This window comes from Bos indicus, chromosome 1 (genome assembly GCF_029378745.1).
Source record: "Bos indicus isolate NIAB-ARS_2022 breed Sahiwal x Tharparkar chromosome 1, NIAB-ARS_B.indTharparkar_mat_pri_1.0, whole genome shotgun sequence".
Lineage (NCBI taxonomy): Eukaryota > Metazoa > Chordata > Mammalia > Artiodactyla > Bovidae > Bos > Bos indicus.
Genome location: NC_091760.1, coordinates 69047290 through 69066383, shown reverse-complemented (window position 1 = coordinate 69066383; position 19094 = coordinate 69047290). Strand labels below are relative to the sequence as shown.

General features: G+C 45.9%; 1 protein-coding gene across 5 annotated transcripts in view; it reads right to left on the bottom strand.

The window, feature by feature from the left end:
- Nucleotides 1-14243, bottom strand: part of KALRN (kalirin RhoGEF kinase) — a 689644-nt gene extending 675401 nt beyond the window's left edge. For 3 of the 5 annotated variants that reach the window (XM_070800327.1, XM_070800373.1, XM_070800563.1), the window contains exon 1: nt 13828-14240. In XM_070800327.1, the coding sequence (XP_070656428.1) occupies nt 13828-13900 (73 nt within the window). In that variant the 5' untranslated portion in view covers nt 13901-14240. Of the gene's footprint in view, nt 1-13827 lie in introns of all 5 variants that reach the window. The other 2 variants (XM_019956772.2, XM_019956779.2) reach the window with 1 other exon arrangement.
- Between the last annotated feature and the right edge of the window lie 4851 nt (nt 14244-19094).

The window sequence follows — 19094 nt, the reverse complement described above, 5'->3', positions numbered from 1 at the left end:
TTACAACAGTATCAATGCCTTTACTCCTCCAGACAAGGGACACATCCTCTGTCTTCTTTCATTACCCCATATAAAGAGTATTAGCTTATGAATGTCTCACTTTGCTCAATAGATACATGTATACTGATATATCAGACATTTAAACTAACAGGGAAATGGCTTCATTTAGGAAAAAGTCTAAATGTCTAAATAAATGCTCTATGAAAGTATATCTGAAACCAAATCTCTCTAAACAAAACCTTGTTTACCACCTACTTAAATTATCTTTTAACTTATAGACAATAAACATGTATGAAATGAATCAACAAATGAGTGAAATTCCCTTTCTGATTGATTTCCAATGAGCCATTTTTCCCTGTATCAATCTTCTCCTAACCCCAAAAGACTATAAACTCTTCAGGGACAAAGACTATTTGTTACCCACTTTTAGTAACTCCTTTAGTACCTGGCATAATACTGGGCACATCGTAGACACTCAGTCAATATTGTTTAGTTGATCCATTTGAATGTTTGAACTTCCCTATGTGGATATGAAATTAAAAGAGGCTTACTCCTTGGAAGAAAAGCTATGATCAACTTAGACAGCATTTTAAAAAGCAGAGATGCTACTTTGCTGACAAAGGTCCATAAGTCAAAGCTACGGTTTTTCCAGTAGTCACGTATGGATATGAGTTGGACCATAAAGAAGGCTGAGCTTTTGAACTGTGGTGTTGGAGAAGACTCTTGAGAATCCCTTGGACTGCAAGGAGATCAAACCAGTCAATCCTAAAGGAAATCAACCCTGAATGTTCATTGGAAAGACTGATACTGAAGCTCCAATACTTTGGCTACCTGATATGAAGAGCTGCCTCACTAGAAAAGACCCTGATGCTGGGAAAGATTGAGGGCAGGAGGAGAAGGGGACAACAGAGGATGAGATGGTTGGATGGCATCACTGAGTCAATGGATATGAATTTGAGCAAGCTCCAGGAGATGGTGAAGGACAGGGAAGCCTGGGGTGCTGCAGTCCATGGAGTCACAAAGAGCTGGACATGACTGAGCAACTGAACGACAACAACAGTGTGTATTTTTGCAAAAGAAGGGTGCTTCATTAGTTTTCCAGTGCCTATGGGATATTTGTAAGCAAGCAATAAAAGATCCCCTCTAATTAATCCAGGATAAACAACATATGTTTGCTATATTTTACAATAAATATTGATTTCATAGGTCTTTTTGTTTAAGGTAGAATTGCCTGTCTACACAAAACAGATTCATTTCCTTAGCACAATGTTTCATTATAAAACTCCCAAATGACCTGCACACCAATAAATAGCTCTTATAAAAAGAAAAAAATTCAAGCCAACAAATACTAATCAAGCAAGTATATGCAAGGCACTATGTTAATGGTGAGAAGAAGACAGACAAGTCCAAAGCAAAAGGTAGAGCCTACTTGGGGAAACCAGACATGACCATTTTCCAAGGTGGGGCTTCCAAAACATCTTGGAGTCATCGATGTTGAGTAAAGTTCTGGAAAGAAACTAATGTCCAAACAAGTCTAGTGTACAGCTCACCTCCACCTTGGACATCTCATCCAAGTCACCAAATAAGGACTTAAGAATCCCCTGTTTTCACCTCTACTCTAGAGGCTCCAGGGCTGAGCGAGATGCAGAAGTCTGCACACCTAGCTCACTCTGAATTCAACTGGACAGATCATTCTTTAAAGCAATTCTCACCCGTTCTCCAGAGAATGGATCCAATCCATCTCCTCTCTTTACGGGATCTCAGCACCCTGCAGTCCTTCAGAGGATCTTGGATTCCATTCACAGAGAACAATGAAGTCAGTCTTCTTAATAGCTTAATAAGGACTTTATCATCTGACCTATACATCTGACCTGAAAACCTCCTGGTCTTTTCCCCACAGCCACAGAGGAAGAGGTGTCCCTCCATCCCGGAGATAACCTCTTTGCCTGGGAACCTCATCCTTTCCTGACTTCTGAAGAAGGTAGTGCCCACTCTGATACCCTATCCACACACATACCACTTTCTATCACCTTCAGTGTCTACCACTATTTCCTCCGGTGATTTTCTCTCAAACACTGAAAGATTTTTCTCTCTCTTTAAAGCAAACAAACAAAATTTCACTGGACCTGATAACTTTTTAAAAAATTTACTGAAGTACAATTTGCATGCATAAAATTCCATATATAAGTCTACAACTCACTGAAAGCTCACAAACAGATCACACCATACCTATGACCAAGAAACAAGACAAACAGTACTCCCTAAATGCCCCTTCAGTTACCATTGCATTATTTTCCTTACTTTTACTAGCAAACCTCTTCAACAGTGTTCTATCTTCATTTTTACCATCTCCTCAGCTATTTCAGAATAAGCATCCTCTGTTCCATGAATCCTCCCCACAGCCATGCAGATGAGGCTGTTGATCCTTCCTCTCTGTTCTCAGTGTACAGCATGCGATCCTTTGTTTATGTGTCAGGCAACTCCACCAGACAGTCACCCTCCTTGTCAGAAAGATGATTTCTAACTTGCTGGTATGGCCTCAGCCTGGCACTTAATTAGGTTCATAGCTGGTGTTTGACACTTGAATATGAATGAATGCAAGAATGAATGAAAAGATCCACTCACTGAAATCTAGTGTTTGCTGAAACTGATCAGTCTCCATCCAGTTCTCATCAAAAGTAATCATGATATTTAGCTGTCAAAATGCAATGGCTAGGATCATGAAGAATGACTAGAAAATTATATCGTTCCAATCATTGCTTAAGCATTCTCTTTATATCCAAATATTTGAGCCCATTATATGCCAATGGCCTGGGGTACAGAGACAACATTTTGCACCCACGCTACAAATGAAAGCTGTGACATCACTCCCAATGGCACTCTGTCTTTCCATGGCCGTAGAACCAACAAGGAGTCCTGCCAATCTTTCCCCTTAACTGCTCCTGAAGATACTCCCCCCTCTTCCCACAATCTCCTTTCCAGGAGAGTAACAAGTCAGAGACAGGAATCCCCCAGGAGCACCAGACCCCTCCCCCTAGCCCCCTTTTGTCACATCCAATTAACCATCTGCCATTCTCCTGGGTCTCTCTCTAGGCCCACTGTCCAGCTGCCAACTGAACACTGCGCTTCCCCACCCCCATACCCCATAGATGCCCATTGTCCCTAGGCTGCAGGGCAAGAGTATAGCCACATTCCCAGTCCCTGCCTGCCATGCCCTGGAATAACTAACTGCAAGCTTAAAAATCACGTCCCTACCTATGTGGAAAGAAGGAAGGAAAGAAGAGAGGGAGGGAAGGGGAGAAGGAGACAGGAAAGGAGGGAGGAAAGATGGGAGGGTATCACAGGGGAGGGGAGGGGAGAGGAGGAAGCGACTGCAGCATAATTTGGAAATTCTAACCAGTAATATGATATTATATGCAATATAGTCTTACTAGTAATATATATGGTCATATTCTATTATATATAGTCATATTCTATTACCAGAAGTATGATCCCATTTCTATTACTAATCACAATATGAATATAACTATCACAATCTATAGCTACCAAATCAAGTGATCCTGATAGGTAAGGTTTGTTTATTTTTTACCGATTTTACACATAAGGAAACTGAATCTCAGGAAGGCTGTACCTTGTACAAGACACACAGTAAGTTCCTGTTCTAAGACTCTGATTCTAAAACCGAGCCACACCTAAGGAAATTTCCGCCTCCTCCTACTCCAGGGAATAGAAACCCAGTCCCCCAGAGCCCACCTTTTGGTAATAGGATCCAAAGGATCCCCTGGATTCCTACTCCATCCCCTAGAGGGCCATATAACACGCCTCTCTAAACGACAGTTCTTGGGTCTGCCCCCGAAATAAGAGCTGAAGGGAGGGCTTTGGGGCCAAAGGAATGGGTGTGCTCACTGGCATCGTCCTCTGGTGTGAAGCGTTCCTCTTCATGGAGAATGGGCAAGAAGCTCCTCCATGACCCCTGTCTGCTTCCTCTTTGTTTGAGAGCCTGAGAAGGCAATGGCGACCCACTCCAGTACTCTTGCCTGGAAAATCCCATGGGCGGAGGAGCCTGGTAGGCTGCAGTCCATGGGGTCGCTGAGTCGGACACGACTGAGCGACTTCACTTTCACTTTTCACTTTCATGCACTGGAGAAGGAAATGGCAACAATCCTAGAGACGGGGGAGCCTGGTGGGCTGCCGTCTATGGGGTCGTGCAGAGTCGGACACAACTGAAGCAACTCAGCAGCAGAGGCATTAAGGAAATGGAAAATTCAGAACAGGTCAGTCCCTGACAGAGAGGGCACCCGATGGCCAGGCATGAGCCCTCCTCAGGAAGCTGCCCCAATAACTTCTTGCCTGAATCCTCCTCTTCTGTCCTCTCCTCATTCATTCTCCACCGCCATCCCCCCAACCCCCCCCCCGCCCCCCCCACCCCACCCCCACCCCCGCTCCCCCGACAACTTCCCTTTCTGACTCACACTGTAGGAAGTGATTCAACAGACCCCTCTAGAGCCTGGAGCAGATCCCACCTCAACCTGCAGAAGAAAGCCACAAGTACTTCTAAAAGGATTGTATTTTGGGACCTCCTTTCTAACTTCTCTGCCCAAGGAACCTTTTAGAGCCGCGCCAACCCAGCTCACCCACTTCACAGCTGCCCTCAGCTTGCACTATCCACCCCAAGCACAGGACCACAAGCCCCTGATCCCCCAAGCCAGGCAATGCTCTCTCTGTTGGGGTTATTGACCAAGCACATGGTGCCCTCATCTGAGCTGCTGGCCAGCTAGCTGCTTTACTGAGGTCCACCTTCCCCCACTCTCCTCCTCTGGCCCGAGGCTCACCCCCAGCTACCCTGGAGATCCACCCCAACGTGCTCATCCAGGATCTTCTTCCTTCAACTGCTCCTCTTTTCCAAATATTCATTCCCTTCCCCAAGCCTGCCTTCTCCCTCCTCCCCACTCCTAGGTATTCACAGATCTTCTCTACCTAAAAAAAGCCTCCCCTCAACTCTGCTACCCATCTCCAACTACTTTATTATTTTTAACCTTCCCTTCACAGCCAAACTTTTCCAAAGAGTCATCTATATGCACTCCCACCACTTCCTCCCCATCCACTCAACTCCCTATTCCCCTTGAAATTTGAATTCCACCTCCCATACACAAGTGAATGTTATTTCAAAGGTTACCAGTGATCTCCCAGTTTCCAGAACTCAGAAGGTTTGTTCAGTTCCCCTCTCCCTCAGCCTCTCTGCAGCACTAGATCCTGTCCATGGCCGGACTGTTTCCAAGCCCTGCTCTTTCCTGGTTCTCCTCCAGCCCTTCACTCGGGTCTACAGCTCTGTCCTTGGCCCTCTGCCCTTAAGTCTGTATACACTTTTCATTTATTATCTCGTCTATTCTGATAGCTCCAGCCACAACTTCTTACGGATATCTCCCAAATCTATATTTCCGTCTCTGGCCTCCCTCCAAAGCTCCAGACTCCCTCCGCTATCCGCCTACTGAATCAACACCTCCCTAAGCTATTTCACTGACACCTGAAAAGCAACATGTCCTAAAGAAAGTTCCCAAATCCTCCCTCTCCTCTGCCTCCCCACAGCTGCTCCTCCTCTTCCTGAACTCCTGATTTTCATTTAGGGTACTTCCATCCTCCCCGTTACCCAACTAAGCTTTGAAGTCATCTTTGAGACCTGCATCTTCCTTAACACCTCTTCATCCAAGTTACCAAGTCCTATAGACATTACCTCTATAAGTTTCCTCACAGCCACCCTGCCTCCCCATTTCAACTCTGCCATCTCAAGTTCAGACCCTCCTAACCTTTCACAGTGGTCTCCCAGTCCAGCTCTGGCTACCAGTTCCTCCCCTGTTGCAACTGACCCTCTGCAGGGCAGCCAGATTTATCTTCCTGATGACATCAGCACCCCAGTCAGAAACTTGCAGTGGCTCCTGAAAGCAAACTGAAGAAAGACCATACTCTTTGGCCTGTCACTCAAAGCCCGTGGTTATCTAAGAGTCCAGTAAATGTTTAATAAATGAAGCAATCAATCAACTTGGTCCCCATCCCCTTCTGACTTTGCTCTCCCACTGATCCTCCACCTGAATCCTCTGAGTCATATAAACTAGACCACTGACTGTCCCCAAATATGCCATGGATGGTCGCACCTTTTTTAACACTGTTTGAACACTGTCTTCTCCATCTAAAGTCTACCCATCTTTCAAGTCTCAAGAAGTAACTACTTCCTTGAGGACACAGTTCATTTGCCACTTTTCCTTCTACTTGTTTATCCCTCATATCTGTGTTTTCTAGCTAATATCCAGCTCTCTTCTAATAAAGCCATGGGACAGAAGGGGAGGAGATGAAGCTAATTCTCCAGCAGTTTCTTCTTTACTTCTTTGTAATAATTCCTCTGTCCTCCCAGCTAATTCTCTCTGTTCCCTCACTCAACAGCAGACACAATTTCAAGCAGCTCTATTGATCCAACAGCCCTGTGGCTGTCAATCATTTCCTAGTTATTCTGCTGCCAGTCATTCACACTCAAAGGAGTGGCAGGAGGAGTCTGAACAGCATGCAGACAGAGCAGGAGCAGGAACAGACTGATTCACTGCACCCACCTGAGGCTCAGTGGAAGCAAGACCCCCATTCTTGCTGGGCTTCTCTAGATGGTATGGGGCCATGTGGCCCAGGGCCTGAGGGACTGGCATTTTTATACTTTGGTGGAGGAGAAGAAGTGCCTTGATTTGTTGCAAGGAGGGTGCCCCATCCAGTTCCCATGGGAAACCAAACTGAGAAGGATTGGAAAAGGTCCCGTGGAGGTCAAATTTAATAAAAGAATACTTGCCAGAAGAGGTACTTAGGGTAATACAATGTTCGATTTGGAAAGAACTACCTACATAAATTTGGAGAGAATTGTACAACTTATAAAGACCTTTCACATACAGTGTCTTATTTGAGTCTTTCAACAGCCCTATAAGGGAACTGGAGTGGGGGCAGGCATCATCCTCATCTTACACTCTAGGTGCTACTCCCTCGCCCAAGTCATCCAGATAAGTAGAGAGCAATGGGGAGGGTTCACCTCCTTCTCTCTTACCTGACCTTCTCAGCCTCTTTCACAGCCTTTTTCTCCCTTTCCCATCCCTTAACTTCAAGTGCTCCCTGAGGGGGGTATTATAATTATATCCATTTTCCTTCCTGCTCTATATTCTTTCTTGCAATGATTTTATACACTCCCAGAGCACAGCACATGGCTGCACTAGGCACTCGATAAATATTTGTCAAACAAATGACGAAATGAATGAAAGAAAAAGAGCCAAGGCCCAGACTCTAGCCTTCTGATTCCACCCAGGCTCCTGCACACCACTGTGATGCCTCTCCAGCACCCCTTCACTTCATGTCAAAGGCCCTGCGTGGTCCCCCTTCAGGAGAGTCCCTCAGCCTCTGTGCCATCACATTCACTTAATAATGAAAACAACTGCTAAGGACAGCTAGGATTTCTTGTGTTCCTAATGTGGGTCAGAAACCACCAGATGTTATTTACATGTTTTTCCTATTTTATTCTCTCAACCTGTGAAATAAGCATTCTTGGTCCCATTTTGCAGAAGACTGAGGATGACATAGATTATTTAATTCATTCAATATTCCACCCCTGATTAGTGCTGAGCCTCTCTGATCCAAAACCCATGATCATCCAGCTTCTTGGCCTTAGCACCACTGACAATTGGAAGCTGGAGAATTTTTTATTGTCCTGTGCATTATAAGATGTTCAGCAGTATTCTAGACTTCTACCCAAAAATTCCAGTTGCCACCCCCTCCCTGAGTTATGGCAACCAAAAAACGTCTCCAGACACCGCCAAATATTTCTTGGAGGACAAAACTGCCTCCATTTGAGAACCACTAAACTAAACCCTACTGCCTACCTCCAAAAGTGAATTACCAAGTTCCAGAACCAGAAAGAACTGGAAAAGTAAAAGCGTTCATTCTTCAACAGCTAAAAAGGACCTCTAGTTCACCTATTCTGGTGTTTTACTGACATTGACAGTCAGGAAGATTTGTTTCACTTTTCAACTAATTTCTTTCTACAGCTTCAGTTTATTCCAACATTTCTTCCATACCCCAAGGGATTATCAAATACAACTGGATAGAATGTACCAATAATTGAGTTATTGATGATTGCTGGCACAAGGATAAAGCAAAGCCTCCCAAATCTTATGGAAGTGTGAATAGATGTTATATGTCCTAAAATATATTAAACTAGAAATAACCAATATAAATACAATATTAAAAATATTAACTACATTTCCTTTTCAGAGCAACAAAGTCCTCTCCCAATACTCCATCAGAAGTTCTTGAGAAATGGCATGATCAAAACCCAAATCATGATGGGTGGAAGTGAAGGAGAATCAAGAAGGAATGGTAAATATTAAATTAAGCATCATGTTTACATTCTGCAGCAAACACAACATCAAAAAGAGATGTTTTTCTTTGCTGCAGAAGAGCACTCAGAAGCCACCCCTCACGGGTGCCTGACTATGCACAGACAGGATGACGATATTTACCCAAAAAACTGCACACCAACATAGGATGTTATTCCAAAATGTCCCTTGTCTATGATCTGGACCTTACAATGTCCAGTTCTCTAGGTGGCATGGGGTTTTTATTTGAGAGAAAAACTGAAAGGGTAGTCAGTGAACACCAATATATCACCACCTTAGATTCAGCAACTGCTTATATTTTGCTGTGTTTGCTTTACCTATATCAGAGGGAGATGGCTTGTTTTGGTTTGGTTTTGGTGACTCATAAACTTTTTAAAAGATCTTTTAAAGAACAAATCATTTAATTACGTGAAAAGGCTAAAAACAATATAATACCTCTGATGAAGTGAGAAAATGAGTATAGACAAGTGAGTGTTGTAGGAATTCCGGAGGGAGAGTTGCTCTTGTGGGCTGTGAAAGCTTCCAGAAGAATGTGGTGCTCAAGTTTTGAAGAATGAGTTGCATTTGTAGAGCAGGGGTGAGGAAACATGAGTCAAACTGCCCTTGGACAGTGAGAAGAGCAGCCTGGCTAAAGCTGAGGTATGAAAGACAAACTTGACCCTAAAGACAGTAGAGGGTCACTGTAGGTTCATAAACCAGGTGTGATGAAAGTACTGCAACCTACTTTAGGAAGTGCAATCTGTCGCAGACGCCAATTTGGAGTGGGGGTGAGAGAGCCAATTCCAATGGGCAAGAATAAAGGCTACTGAAAGAGTCCATGGCACCATAATGGGTCTCCTGGCATAGGGCAGAAGCCCTGAGAATGAAGAGCATGGGCTCACTATGAAAGATAATTCAACAGAGATAGTTAGAAGAGAGACTCCTCAGAGACAATACCAAGGTGTTAAATATCAACCCTAGGAAAGAGAAAATACCAGTAATAGGAATAAAGAAGACAAGAGGAGAAGCTAGTTTAGGGACTTGGAAAGACAGAGTTGAGTGTGAGGTTGACCAAAGTCCAAGTAATAGCAAACAATCCAATTAAAAATGTCTTGACTCACAAGACCAAAGCTCAACAGATATTTCCACATCAATTTCATTAAATTTATCCTCTGATTTTTTTTCCTTTGAGTCTTAAAGAAAGACGTTTCTCCTCAGTTCACCAAAGCCAAGATTTTACTTTTACTAGGGAACCTCCTCTGTCTCATCTCTTCAGATATCTAACTCAATCAATCTAGCATCTTCAGTTCTTCCTGCCCAGAAGCTCCCTCCCTTCCACATCTAACGCTGTTCTGACTCTCGAACAAAAAAAATGAAAACTCTTTTTCTTGATGCTAATATCCTGTCTGACTAGCACCCAAATTCTTTTTGCTTTCACCAGTAAACTCCTACCCACCCCAAATGCCTACCCCGGAATGCCTCTTCTAATACTGTGCTCTCAAGAGCTCACAGTGGCCTTCTTTTTATCACATCCAGTGACACTTACCTGGCATTCCTCTTGTTCAACCTGTCTGCAGCCTGTCATCACATCAGAACCCACGCTGACTCCCTGGGGTCTCTAGGATCAAGTCTCCTTTGCTGCCACTTTCTAAACAAGGGTTTCTCCCCCAAATTCTAACTTTAGCCCTCTCCTCTTCCCTCCACCCCCTCCCTCTGAGAGCTGATGCATTCACAAGCCTCAGCTGCAGCAAGCCTCGATGCAGAAGGCTTCCAAGACCAGCCCTAATCTCCTGCCTGTGCCCCTGTCTGGAGTCCCATTTCTCCCACAAACCAATTCCACCTGTATGCTCCTCAATCAACCTGAATTTTCCACACCCAAAGCGAACAACATTATCTGCCCGGCAAAACCCAGCTCCTGTCCTCAACCAGAGTGCATCAATCAAGACAATGTTGGTCCTCTATGCTTTCAACCCAGTTACTCCCATTTTCTTGTGGACTTAATTTTCTTTCCCTCCTACAACAAGTTTGTCAATAAATTCCCATATTTATGCCTTTGACAATGCCTTTCTCTCCGAGTGGTCCCTGAGTCCCCATTCTTTCTGCCACTAACCCAGCCAAGCCCCTCTCCCTCAGTTCTGGGTCACTTTTGCATTTGGATTCTTTCTCTCTTTTATCAACTCCATCTATCATATGACCCCCCAGATAAACCTTTCCAAATATCACCTTCTTCAGGATGTGCCCTTGATCAAGAACCTAAAATGACTCCCTACCAATCTGGAATCAAATCCAATCTCCTCTCTCTTGGGCTTCCAAGACTCTCCCTATCTGGTCTTGTCCTATTAACAAACTCTGTTTCCCATTCCTCCCTTCCCTACACTTTCTGCTCCATCTTCCCAGCATCCTCAATGTCAATGCCTCAACCTCCCTGAGATTTTGTCCATGATTCTCCTCCTACCCTCCATCTCTCCTTCATAGGGTACCCTCAGTCCCTCTCCTCGGTAGTTCTGCCAACTTTTTATCTTAGAGCACCATAATGTTCAGCAGTTAATTAATCTCTAATTGAAGAGTAATTGTAATCTTCTTTTAAAAGCTCTTGGAGGAGAGAGACCACGTTGAATGTTTCTATCCCACAGCACCCTGGACAGCAGAAGGTTCCTTAGTAGGAGCTGAAAAGTCCTTGTTGGTTTTCTGTTCCCAATTCTGAGTTTCTATATTTCCCCTCCTCTGCCTCATAACCATGATCAATAAAATTATTGTGACACACTTTCCCAGGCTTGGATCAAAGAGTTCCCAGAAAGACAGTACAGAATACACCAGTCTGTAAGACTGGGGTGTGGGGTGTGTGTGCTTCTCTCTGTGTGTCTATCTATCCATGTACACGTATGGATATAGGATTTAGAAAATGGAGCTTAATCCATGATCAAAAGAACTTAAGTACCAAAATAATCAGAAGAGGACAAGGAACCAAAATGACAGAATTAGCTGAAACATGTCTAATTAGAGGCAGAGTATGCCAGAGTTTTGACAAAGCAATTGCCAGTCTGGTCTTTGTGTGAGCAAAATTTTCCACCAGTAAGTAGAGGGTAACCCTGGCCCCAGGGACTTTGAAAATGTGCTTGAAGCTTTCTCAGTGCTTCGACTAAATAACTTTATAATCTGTCCAACCTACCAGGTGTAGAGCACTATATTCCATAAAGATTAGGGGATCAGAAAGGAGACAGTTAAGAAATATGGTCTTTTCCAGGTTTAAGAATCCCCAGGCTAGAGATTGGAAGGGAGTAAGATCAGAAAGCAGAGCACAGAGGGCCACTCAGATGGGTGGTGGTCCTAGACCCTACCACAGATAGCCTGCTTCCCCTCTTACAACTTGTTACACATTGTCAGTCATTTTCAGCCTTATCTGTTGTAGATTTCACCCTTCTCTGATTTGAAGAGCACATCAAACCTAGCCACCGCCCCGCCCCCCACCTCCAATAAGGCTGCCCAAGGAGGAAAGAGAATACCCCCGGCAGGATTCCACAGGAGACAGTCCCCAGTCAGTTATTTACTCTGTGATTTTAGCCAGAGCTAGACAATGTAAGCCCCATGTTGTATTTTGAAAGGCCCTGGGAAAAGTAACACATTGGACCATTATAGGTCATTAACACCATTAACACTGTGTGAATTCATTTGTCAGAAATTAGCAAGCCTCCAGAAACTGAGATCTGCTCCAAGTGCCTGGGACAGAGAATGGACAGGAACTAGTGTTTGGATGGTAGAAAAAGGGAAGGAGGAATGGGTGCCAAAAGATACAAGTAGGTCCAGAAAGGGAAGGTAGGAAAACTCATACTTCAAGAGTTTTCCCCACAACTAACGAAAGGCAGACTTCTGTGCCAGACGAGAGGCAGGAGTGGGGCAAGGTGGGGGAGTCAGGGAAGACATCCTGGTGAATGTTTCCAGATATGACTTAACCTCTCTCCTAGACTATAAACTAAGGTTATAAACTCAGGTCAGGCACGTTTTTAGAATGTGAGTGTAAGGGGGCTGGGGGAGGCGCTGCGGGGCGGTGTATATTAGAAACCACGACTGGGTAAAAGGACAGGGAGACAAGGCTGAGCCTTGAGAAGCAGGGTAGGATAACAGGGGCTCTTTCTGTTTTCTCCAGGCTCTGGCATCAGCTCCTGTCCTCCATCTCTTTACTCTTCAGACCAACTAGAAAATGAACATATGGGTCGACCAACTCTTGACTTCTAAAGCCACAAGTCTCCGCAACAAAGCACCCCACCCCTTCCCCTCAGATGACCTCCAGGGCAGGGCAATGAGGTTAGGAAACAGACGGGTGTGCAGGGAGCCTCCAGAGCCAACCTGCTCCTTGACCCTACCAGTTCATGCGCTTTAATCCAATTTCCAGAAAGAGGGGGTCCCCATAACTTACTGGACTCTTTGGGACAAAGATTCCAGACAAAATGGTTCCAGATATGGAAGATGGGGAGCTCTACCTACCGAGTTGGTGGAAGCCGCAGGTAAAGAGGAGATGGAGAAACCCTGGTTATCAGAGAAACAGGGCCACAGGTGGTGGGAGAGGAGAGTGGTCGGCCTCTGCTCTGGGAAAGGGGCTGTGCAGCCAAGGAACCTGCGACTCAGACCCAGGACTGGGTGGTGGCGGGGGCAAAGAACAACCGTGAAAGCAGGTCTGGCGGGGGAGCTCTACATACCACAGGCAAGCAAAGATTCAGTGGGTGTGTATGAGGGGGACGCTAACTCACATGTCCAGAATGAGTGATTTTTATGAAAAGCTCCTGCGTTCCCATCACTGGAGAAGAGGAGGACAAGGACGAGGTCCCAGGCGCCCACCGCCCTCCCAGCCGAGTCCGCCTCTGAAGTCTGAGACGCCCGGCTCCTCACACTCATCAGGCTCCGCGGTCCACCGTCCGCCCCGCTCCTGACTGTCAGGCTGCAGCCTGCGCGACTCCCGGTCCCTCTTTGCATATCAGGGCCCGGGGCCCCTGGCCCGGAGCAGGGGTGCGGGCGCGGGGCGGCCAGAGCCAGGCTGACAGGCGCTAGGGGGAGGGGGGAGTGAGGGAGGGGCGGGGGGAGCCGGGAGCGAGAGCGGCGCGCTGCAAAGTGATCCAACCTCGCCCCATCCCCGCGCTCCGGGAGAAGGCGGCCCACCGGGACCGCCTCCCGCCTCCCCACACAGACTCCCGCAAGTGGGGTGAACGCCGAGGGGCGCCAAGCTCCCAGCCCCCACCCCTCTCCAAAACGCAACCAGCACTGCCATAACAACAAGAATCTCGGCAACTCCAGGCCGGACGACTAGGGGGACAGCACCCCCAACACGCCCGCCCCAGCAACAGTCTCGTTCCCCAAACTTGTCCGAGAAGCCGCGTCCAGGGCAGCAGCCCCCCACCCGCCCCACCCCCTCAAGCTCCCCGCGCCCTGCCCAGCTTACCTGTCCGGAAAAAGGCGTCCACGTCCGAGTCGGCGGCTCCTCCTTCCTCCGCTGCCCCCTCCGGGGGGTTCATGACTGGGGGAGGGCGTCCACGGGTAGCCGGGGGGCGGCCAAGCCCGGGGCCGAGGGCTGCTCTGTGGGCGGAGGGCGCTGGGCTGTGGACACCGGGCTTCGAGGGCGGCCGGCCGGGGCGGCTGGGCTGGGGCAGAGGACGCCGAGGCTCCCTCAGGCGGAGGCGCACGGCGGGCTGGGGGCGCCTGCCGCGGGCTCCCCCATGGTCCCCCTTCCCCGGGGGGCGCTGGCCGCCTGCGGTCTGCCCGGGCCGGGGTCCGAGCTGCTTGGGCGCCCGCTCTCCCTCAGCAGCGGCAGCTGGCTCTCCTTCTCGCCCGTCTGCCTGTCTCTATTGTTCAGCCCTGCTCCGCTCTCCTCTTTATTTTTCCTCCTCCCTCCCACCCTCCCTGTCTCTCTACCTCCTCCCTCCCTCGCTCTATCGCCCGCACGCTCTCAGCCTCCCTCCCTCGCTCGCTCTCTGGCTCCCCCTCTGGCTCCCTCCGCCGCCGCCGCCGCCGCCTCGCAGCTCCTCCCCCGGCTCCCGCTCCTCAGTCCCGGCCAACAATGCCCAGGGCAGCGCCGAGCTCAACTGAAGCTTCGGCCCGGGCCGGGGTCGCCGCGGGCCCCCGGCGGCGCGGACGCCTCCCTCCCCCCCGCCTCCCCGCGCCGGCCTCTCCTAGGAGCCAAGCCCGGGCCCCGAGCTATTGTTTGCGGCTGTGCTAGGCCGGCTTCCTGAGCCCCGCAGGAAAAGCCCCGGCGAAGAAGGCGGCCGGGGAGGGGGCGGGGCCGCCGGGCGAGTCCGGGGCCGCCGGGCGCACGCCGGGCTTGCCGAGGGAGCTCGGACGCCTGAGCCCCGCGTGCTCAGCCTCGCCCCTATCGCTGTTCCTACTCCCGCCCGGCGGCGGTCGCCTCCTCCACCCCACCCCGTTTCTCAGGTGTATGAGCCGCGACCCCCCTCAAGCTGCCTGTCCCCCAAGATGGGCTCATCTGTCTCTAGAGGATGGACCTTTCCCCTCTCCTTCTCGACAAGCTCCCTTCTGTCTCCTTGACCTCCTGAGCCTTTCGCATTTTCCTCACCAACTCTTAGTTCCTCTCTCTCTCTCTCTTTTTTTTTAAAGCTTTTCTCTTCCTTTCTCCCCTTTTCAGCGCCCCTTAAACATCTCTGCCTGTCTCAGTGACTCTTTGTCCAGTTCATTTTTCTTGCGATGTGCCCCTGCCTATCGTTCCCTCCGTGACTCTCTTCTGTCTCTCATTTGTCTCTGTCCTGCCTCGGTACTTGGCCAGTGTCTCAACGCCCCTCTTGGACAGCTGTCAAACTCCCTAATCCCCGGGGCCTTCTCTGTTTTGTTCTTCTCCCTCGTGTGAATGGAGAGATCCAGTTGGCCAGGAGAAAGGAGGTGTTACAGCAAGCTGAATTTCAATTAAAGTGGGGAGAGGGACAGGAGAGGAATGGGGAAGACCTCAAAAAAGAAAGCAGATGCTGTATGGGGTAATTAATGCAGTGATTGTATTGTGCCAATTGGTTTTTAAGCAATAATTAAACAATAATTAGCCAGTATTCTGTTTATAGTCCTAGTGACTGCAAAGCTTACAAAACAGAGGCTCTTTAGACCTGAGTACTTAATGTGGTGTGTTGGAGGCTGTTGTTGCTACCTCATCCAGACAGATGGAGAGGCTGTGGCCTGACCTAATGTGTTAAAAACACACCTAATAGGAAAGTCAGATAGTGTAGTGTAAAACTGATGGACTGCTACCCACCAGCCAGAATCTCCCAGATCTGTCATCACTGGTAACCTACTTGGTTCCATCTCTCTCCAGGTAAAGCACCTGGAAACTCTCCAGATCTACAACCAGCTAACTCTTAACAGCAAATAGATTTAAATGCGTTTTTAGTGAACCCTTTCTGGTTCCCTGTACTCCTTACTTTCCTTACTGAATGTCACAATTATTTTTCAACCATTGAAAAAAAATAAGTACAGTTGCCTGTCTTCAATGTTGGGTACATCTATCAGGCCCCATTTCTTAAAAATTATTAATAGAGACTCTGACATCACAAGTTCATTGCCATGAGATCTAATTCATCTGGTCCAAATAGCTTGAATTGCCTTAAAGCAACCAGATGCCCCTTTACTTACCACCTGCCCTGACAATAAAAGGACTTCTCCTTTGTCTTTTCTAAGTTTTACCTTCCCTTTTACCCTAAGCTGACACTCTGGCCTGCACTCCCACACATACACATGATGGCAGAGCTGCTGTGAACTGGCACCATTGTGCAGACAGAGAACCAGAGGCCTGGCAAGAGCATTGCGTGTGTGCTAAGTCATTTCAGTCGAGTCCAACTCTCTGTGACCCTATGGACTGTAGCCTGCCAGGCTCCTCTGTCCATGGGATTTTCCTGGCAAGAATACTGGAGTGGGTTGCCCTGCCCTCCTCCAGGGGATCTTCCCAATCCAGGGATCGAAGCTGTGTATCTTATGTCCCCTGCATTGGCAGGTGGGTTCTTTACCACTAGCACCACCTGGGAAGCCAGGCAAGAGCATTACCTCATCCCAAATTCAAAGGAAATATGTTTAGAGAAAAGTTCATGTCAAATTTTCAATAGATGTGGACCAGAATGGGGGGAAAACTTATGAAATGACACATTTAAAAAAAAAAAAATTTGGCAATTTCTATTAAGGTTTTAAATGTTCATGGCTATATTAATATCACACAAAGATTTCCTAGCAAAAGCTGTTACTAGGGATAAAAAGGGACATTTCAGTTAATCGACTGCACACACAATCCTAAAATGTTTTGCATCTAAGAAAATTTCAAAATATATGAAGCAAAATTGATAGGACAAAACAGAAACAGACAAATTCACAATTATAGTCAGAAATTTTAACCTCTATCTCGCTCAATAATTGATAAGGAAATAGATCATCAATAAGGATGTGAAGGACTTGATCAATGCTATCAACCAACATTCTATAAACTGACATTTATAGAATACTCCACTCAATAACAGCAAATATACATTTTTCTTCAAGTACACAGGTATTAAGTACACAAGATAAACTCTATGCTAAGCCATAAAACAAGTTTTGAAAAATGTAAGAAGATTAACATCATGCAGATTATACCTGTTGTTTTTTTTTAAAAAGCATGTAATATTCTCTGAACACAATTAAGCTAAAAATTAATAACAAATATATGAAAAAAACCCATATATATGAAAACTAAATAAATACTTCTAAGTAACCCATGATCAACTAAGAACTCAGTGGAGATATTAGAAAGAATTTTTAACTGAATAAAGATGAAAAAACATCATATAAAAATCTATGAAACAGAGCTAAAACAGTACACAGAGGGAAATTTGTAGTACTAAAATTCCTATTTTGTAAAGTCTCAAATCATTGATCTCCTGTTCTGCCTTAAGAGCAAAAGAAATCCAAAGCAGAAGAATAGAAAGTTTAAAAGATTAGAGCATTAAAAAATTAAATATATAACAGAAAAACAAGGAGAAAAATCAGTGAAACTAAAAGAAAATTCTTTGAGAATATCAATAAAATTGATAAACCTCTAGCCAGACTGCAATAAGGAAACAGATAATACTCAAATTAGTATTAGCAAACAAGAGAAGTGATATCACTATAGATTATAGATAGGTAAAAAGAACAATAAGGGAATATTATGCACAATTTTATGCCAACAAATTTGACAACTTAAAATGGATAAATTCCTTGGAAGACATGAACAAAATTTCATTTATGAATAAGTCAGTTCAGTTCAGTCGCTCAGTCATGTCCAACTCTTTGCAACCCCATGAATCGCAGCACACCAAGCCTCCCTGTCCATCACCAACTCCTAGAGTTCACTCAGACTCATGTCCATCGAGTCAGTGATGCCATCCAGCCATCTCATCCTCTGTCATCCCTTTCTCCTCCTGCCCCTAATCCCTCCTAGCATCAAAGTCTTTTCCAATGAGTCAGCTCTTCGCACGAGGTGGCCAAAGTACTGGAGTTTCAGCTTCAGCATCATTCCTTCCAAAGAAATCCCAGGGCTGATCTCCTTCAGAATGGACTGGTTGGATCTTCTTGCAGTCCAAGGGACTCTCAAGAGTCTTCTCCAACACCACAGTTCAAAAGCATCAATTCTTCAGCGACCTTTTAGAACTAACACCCAAAAAAGATGTCCTTTTCATTATAGGGGACTGGAATGCAAAAGTAGGAAGTCAAGAAACACCTGGAGTAACAGGCAAATTTGGCCTTGGAATACGGAATGAAGCAGGGCAAAGACTAATAGAGTTTTGCCAAGAAAATGCACTGGTCGTAGCAAACACCCTCTTCCAACAACACAAGAGAAGACTCTACACATGGACATCACCAGATGGTCAACACTGAAATCAGATTGATTATATTCTTTGCAGCCAAAGATGGAGAAGCTCTATACAGTCACCAAAAACAAGACCAGGAGCTGACTGTGGCTCAGATCATGAACTCCTTATGAATAAGTAGATAACTTAAATAGACTTATATCAAAGAAATTAAATTTGTAGCTTAAAAGCATCCCACAAAGAAAACTCAAGACCCGTATAGCTTGAATGTTGAATTCTATGAAACATTAAAGAAATAATACCAAGTCCATACACACTTCTCCAGAAAAATTTGAAAAAAAGAGACTATTTCCCAACCAATTCTATCAGACCAGCATTACTGTGATGCCAAAATCAAACAAGGACCATATAAGGGAAAAACAAAACTATAGTTTGCTATCCTGCATGAACACTGATGCAAAATTCTTAATAAAATTTTAGCAAGTCAAATAAAAAATGTTAGTAAATATATAAAAAGAATAATACAACAGGACCAAGAGGGTCAGTTTATACCAAGGAAGCAAGATTTATTTAATATTTGAAAATCTATCAATGTAATTTGCCACATGTTATGGATTGAATTGTGTCCCCTGCACCAAAAAAAAGATATGTTGAAGTGAGAGTGGATACCTAATCTGAGGTATCTGTGAATGTGACCTTATTTTGAAATAAATTCCTTGTAGATGTGATCAGTTTGGATAAGTTCATTAAGGTGGACTCTTATCCATTATGACTGGTATCCTTATAAGAAGAGACAACCTATGTGAAGACAGGAAAAACACCATGTGACAACAGAAGCAGAGACTGGAATGATGCAGCCACAAGCCAAGGAGCATCGAGAATTGACAGCCACCACCAG